We start from the raw sequence: 6000 nt of genomic DNA, 5'->3' as shown, positions 1-6000 counted from the left end.
TTCGTCTGATTACGTTTGACAGTGAGCTTCTTTGGATATGGCATAATCATAGCAGTGTTTCTGATATTTACCAGAAGGGAAGTTGGTGACGTGTATGCTATTGATTACAGCCAACCCGGGCGAGGAATGACCGGGATGCTTGAATCACGGAGTAGGCAGCGTTTTACATAGACTCGCCTTCTGTGGAAGCAGTACTGTTGTCAGGCTTGTTCATGAGGAACAGCATTTTACATGGAATTGTCATGATACAGAATTAATTCCAACTGCACCAGACTGTTTACGCTGTACTTTATGAATATATGATATTATATGATGTGCCATTTAATGGTGGAATATGTATTGAAGCCAAATAATGTATTTTAAGTATTAGGTGTTTGGGATGCTGACAAGTATATACATATTTATAAAATCACACAAGTATTGATAGTTCTTCACGAAAATTGAGCAGAAAGGAAAGTTTTCCACTACAAGACATTGTTTACTGGAAGATACGTACAGTAATTTGTAGTAGTGAATATTGTGTCTTAAGTTATTTTAGTGTGGACAGCATTGAAAGAATGAATCAGCCCAATCAGATGATCACTAAAAAGATGGAAGGTGCATGTAAAAGTGCTATAGATGAAAATGCACAGCTGAGAAAAAGGATTCATCATATAGAAATGCAGAATCTTGCCCAGCAGAAGAGACTTCAGGAGCTGGAGAAGTTGGTGATGGAGCTACATGGTGTCCAATCCTCCACTTCTGAACTGAGCTCCTGGCTGCAGCCAGCACTTGAAAATGCTTCTTGTAGATCTGCTAGTATTAGACCTGATCTGATGAAAGAAAGTGGTCTTGGTGCAGGTGAGAAGAAAATGAATGGTTTAGAATCTGAGGACATGGCCAGCCTTATGGATGAATTTGACAGAAATGCTAGAGAAAATGGTGTGGAGTATGGGATAACATCAAGATGTAGTAGCACTGCAAATTTTGATGATTTGGCAGAAATTCATGAAGCAGTAAGTGATGTTAGCTCCTTATCAAGTGCTGAAATATATAGCACACAACCTGAGGACATTCCTGCATCTCCAGCGCCTGCATTCATAACTCCAACTTACCAGAACGGAAATCAGAGTAACTTAACTGATTCTGATTTCAATGAGCCAGAAATTTCACCACAGCCATGCTTCACGACACCTTCCCTTCTAACTGTGGAAGCACTGAAGGAAGCTGAATCCTACCAACAAGAGCATGAGTCTGACTTTTATTGTAAAAAGCCATTGCTACTGGAGAATAACATCAAGAAAAAACACCCATCAATCATATCTTTTAGACACAGATCAGTATCTAAGGTAAATCCCTTCACCAATCTCCTTGCGGGTATCCATCAAGGGCCCACAACACGTATAGTACATCAAAATAAAGCTGAAAGTAGCTGCTGGCCTGTCAGAAATGGTCATTTTAAATCAAGTGACAAGAAGGTGGGAGGGGAGCAAAGCCCCGGCAGCAGTGTTGGCAGCGCTTCAGAATTTATTCGCAAGTGGAGTCAGTCACTCAGGTTGCCCCTTCTTTCACCATTACCTGAAAGCCACTGTAGTGACCATCATGTGAGTTTCATTATTTCTACTGTACTGTTTCCTAAGACATCACTATAGCATGACAAGAGTAAAGTATCAGAGTTTGCTTTAGTTTTAAGTTGTACCATATGGCTGATTACACAGTAGGGTAAAACCTTGATATAACGAATTTCAATAGAGAGAGGGGGGTGTGAGTTGGGAGCGGGGCAGTGAAATGGCGGGGAACAGGGCGACGTGGAGGTGATTTGTTTGTGACCACCCTGAACGGGATTGAGGCGTCTGGCAATAGATAGATAGAGATAGAATAGACTGGAATTCGCTTTTATTGGACTCAAGGAGCTACTGGACTAAATTCCTATATATTGGAAAAATTGTAATAAAGCCAGAAGCAGTCCGGACTGCCTGACCACTTCAGCTATGTTCACCACAATCAGGTAAATAAAAGACATGTTTATTAGTGTACAGTACGATATTATTATATATACCTGTATTATACCATTTGATTAATGTAGTGAAGTTATAACACAGTACCGGTACAGTATCGCAATGGTAGTCAAAACAGTTTAAAAAACCGTTCATACGATCCGGACTAATGTCTGATATATCGGAAAAAGTCCGGATTAGCAGGGGGAAGTCCGGATGTCACTTTTATCGGAATTTTGTATTTTTTGGAATGGTTTGGGCGCCAAGTAGTCCATTGTAGTGAGTTGTATTTAACCGTGCTCCCAGTCCTTCATTTTTGCAACAGGTCGGCTCTGGAACTGTCTCCCTCTGTCTGTATTTTCTACTTGCTATGATCTCCAGTCTTTCAAGCGCAGTTTGTCCAGGCGCCTCGAAATGAATGGATGTTTTTTTTTTTTTTTTTTTTTTTTTTTTTTTTTTTTTTTAAAGGAACAGTTTGTGAGCTCCTGGCCTTTGGTTCCTTCTTCCTTGTGTAAAAAAACAAAAAACAAAAACAAAAAGAAGGTCTTTGCAGCTTACATGTTCTCAGTATTCTGTGGAATACTCACCGTATAAAGGTAAGTGAAAGTGTATGATACCATAGCTGTCTGGTGTGCAAAGAAAAATCAGTTTAAAGTAGGTTAAATGATAGATTTTTCCATTGGCTTGGTGGTTAATGTAAAGTACCGTACTCATTTTGCAATGCATGTGCCCATTGTCAAGGATTTGAAACCCAAGTCATGGCAGACATTTAAAGTGGATGCTGGTAATATGTCTTTTAATATTTTTCCATTTGTTTGCATTTGTTAGTTCTATTGATGACATACACAGAGACCTTGAAACAAACAGTGGCCAGTACGGTGTAACACTTGGCATCCATATGCATCACTCTCCCCACATACACTCCTTTCCCATTTGCATTTTGCCAACATGGTTTCCACTTTCCTATCAGAGAAAAGGTTTTGTTTTGCAGTGGGCCTAATATGAACTGTTACATTTACAGTTACTGATTTTGTTAGTTTAGTGCCAGGATTGAGTAAACACTGTACGCTTTAGTAATGGGTAACTTGTAGAAATTGTCTGCCACCAGATGTCTCTCACTGTTAGCAGCTTTTCTGCCCTGAGTGCTGTATGTGTTCAATTACTGCAATTTTTCTTTGTTGATGTGAGAATCTGTGTTGTTAATTACCATTATACACTTTTGAAGTAATGAAAAAGTTTTGTAACAAAAGTATAACAGTGGAAGGTATATAATCCTTGTTTTATTTCCCCTAAAATGAAGCCCAAATTTAACCAGGTACTTAGGTGCTTAGGTACTTTGGAGGGTGAAGTGCTTGAAAGGGTACAGCAGGGAAGAAAGGTTGCTGGTTCTTTGAAAGCAGTGATAAGAAACAGGGAAGTGAGCATGGAAGTGAAAAAGTTACTACATGACAGTATTGTGATACCAACTCTAACGTACGGAAGTGAAGCTTGGACGTTGTTGGAAGGACACAAATCAAGAGTGAGAGCCGTAGAAATGAGTTATTTAAGAGGAGCCTGTGGAGTCACACGGAGAGACAGGCTGACGAATGAGGATATAAAGGAGCGTTGTGGTGTTGATGTGGATGTGATAGGAAGCGTTATGAGGAACACACTGAGGTGGTTTGGCCATGTGGAGAGGATGGAGGGTCAAAGACTGACGAAGAGAGTGTATGTGAGTGAGGTGGAGGGGGAAAGAGGGAGGGGGAGGCCGAGGATGAGGTGGAGAGGTATATGAGAGAGGGGGGTGTGAGTTGGGAGCAGGGGAGTGAAATGGCGGGGGACAGGGCGACTTGGAGGCGATTTGTTTGTGGCCACCCCAAACGGGATTGAGGCGTCTGGCAATAGATAGATAGATAGACTTAGGTACTTTTTTTTTTTTTTTTTTTTTTTTTTTTTTTTTTTAATGAAGCTGTTACAAAATCTGAGATAAATCTTGCTTCCTGAAATGTTTGATTTATATAGTTTTAGCCAAGCACTTGTTTTTGTTAGTATCTCTTTTGGTGGAAATATAATTATTCAGCATCAGCCATCCAAGCTCAGAGACTCTCCCAGTTCCAAGATTTGATACCCGATATGACTTAATATTGTTTTGATCTCCTCTTGGGAAGATGTGCTATCACCACTTTCAAAGAAGTCAGGCCAGTTTGTCATCTCTGCAACGTGCCAACATTTTGAACAGCAGTATATACTGTACTGTATATATAACGCACCCTGTTCTCGTTTGGGGATATAACCACTAGTACCGATGACTATGCGCCCCTCTATGCCTTCCCGTCGGGACCCTTGAATGTTGTAAACAAACTTTGGTAGCTCTTAAAAGGAGGACTGTCTTAAAAAGTCTTACGTGACAAAATTTGTTTCAGTTCAATTTTTGTCAAAATCAAGACTGACCTATTCAAAACAGGTACTTGGCTAAAACTGTTGTATAAATCGAACATTTCAGAAGGCAAGATTTAGCTCAACTTTGCGGCAGTATCATTAAAAATGACAAAAAGGAATATGCAGGGTGTTCCAGAAATATGTGCTGAAAATCAGAGGATGTATTCCTGACACATAATTGAATGTAAATTACTAAATGACCATATTAGCAAATCTCAGTAGTTTTCGAGTTACAGCACCTAACAGGTCTTCTTGAATGTTTTTGACTCCGGGAATTGCTCGTAAATGAAACATTTACCATGGACAACGTGATGTATTAATAAAATAAAACAGTATTTCCAGTATGACAATAACATTTACAGTAAATGTTCAAAATTCTGCCCTCCTTGCTCGCTGCTCGCTGCAGCCTGTCGCAGAAGTGACTGACGCACACGTTCGAAGACCCCAGGATTGTTTCGTACACATGCCACGCTGTCCTCCACACAGCGCCACAATTCCTCATGGTTTGGAATCTGTAGCGTACACTTCGCTTTTAATGTGTCCCCATAGGTAGAAGTCCAGGGGAGTGATGTCAGGAGACCGAGGTGGCCATGACACTGGGCCGCCTCGCCCAATCCATCATCCAGGAAACACATCATTTAAGTAATCCCTTGTAATATGCCAATAATGGGCCGGAGCACCATCATGCTGAAACCACATCCTTCTCCGTATTCCAATGGGCACATCCTCCAGCAGCAGTGGTAGTGTGTCCTCAAGAAAACGTCTGTATGTTGCACCATTCAGACGCTGGGGTAGAAGGTATGGACCAATCAGTTAGTCACCAATGATGCCTGCCCATACATTGATTGTAAATCGTACCTGATGACCTCGTCGAGCCATTACATGTGGGTTGTCACCAGACCAAGTACAGTATGCCGGTTATGTAAATTAATGGTGCCATCTCTCCCGAATGTTGCCTCATCAGTAAATAGCACAAGTGCTGGAAATTGACAGTTTTCAGCATGCCTCCATAACAGTCACTGGCAAAACTGCATCCTTGGAAGACAGTCCACATCAGTTAAAACTTGTACTTTCTGATAGTGGTATGGATGTAGATGATGTTGATGTAGAGTCCGCCACACTGTCACCACTGGCAGCTGCAGAGCATGAGCAATCTGTCGAGTACTTATTTCAGGATCATCCTCAATCATTTGTAGTATCCGGTCCTCCATGTTGTCCATGTGAATGTCCCGTGGTCGTCCTCTGTCACCCGGAATTGAACGTTGACGAATGGTACCAGTCTCACGTATACGACGATCAACTGCGAGAAATGTTCGCCAGTGTGGCACTCTGCGGTTCGGATAACGTTCCCTGTACAGCCGTACTGCTGCCGCAGCATTACCCCTAGCTTCACCCAGTGTCAGGTGCATATCTGCATAGTCACCATTGCAGTATTGCTCCATGTCTGCTTGCGTGTGGTTCTCTAAAACTGATTGATCCACACGTTCAGCTCTCGATCTCTGGTAGACGGGTCTTGCTGGGTGAGTGAACACCCGTCCTTCCACCCCTTGACATCACCTTGCTGGTTCGCCACCCCCACCCTTCCTTCCCCATACACCATCCCCAC

General features: G+C 41.9%; 1 protein-coding gene across 1 annotated transcript in view; it reads left to right on the top strand.

Annotated features, from left to right (window-relative positions):
• Positions 1–557: 557 nt before the first annotated feature.
• srl (PGC-1 family member spargel) overlaps positions 558–6000 on the top strand; it is an 81167-nt gene continuing 75724 nt past the window's right edge. Inside the window, exon 1 of the mRNA XM_080272323.1 lies at positions 558–1583. Within this exon, the coding sequence (XP_080128449.1) occupies positions 558–1583 (1026 nt within the window). The remainder of the gene's footprint in view (positions 1584–6000) is intronic.

Source organism: Coenobita brevimanus, chromosome 50, assembly GCF_032717465.1.
Source record: "Coenobita brevimanus isolate Jiangsu-jjx chromosome 50, ASM3271746v2, whole genome shotgun sequence".
In the NCBI taxonomy this organism is placed as follows: Eukaryota; Metazoa; Arthropoda; class Malacostraca; order Decapoda; family Coenobitidae; genus Coenobita; species Coenobita brevimanus.
Note: the sequence above shows the minus strand (reverse complement) of the source record. Positions and strands in the feature narration are given on the sequence as shown.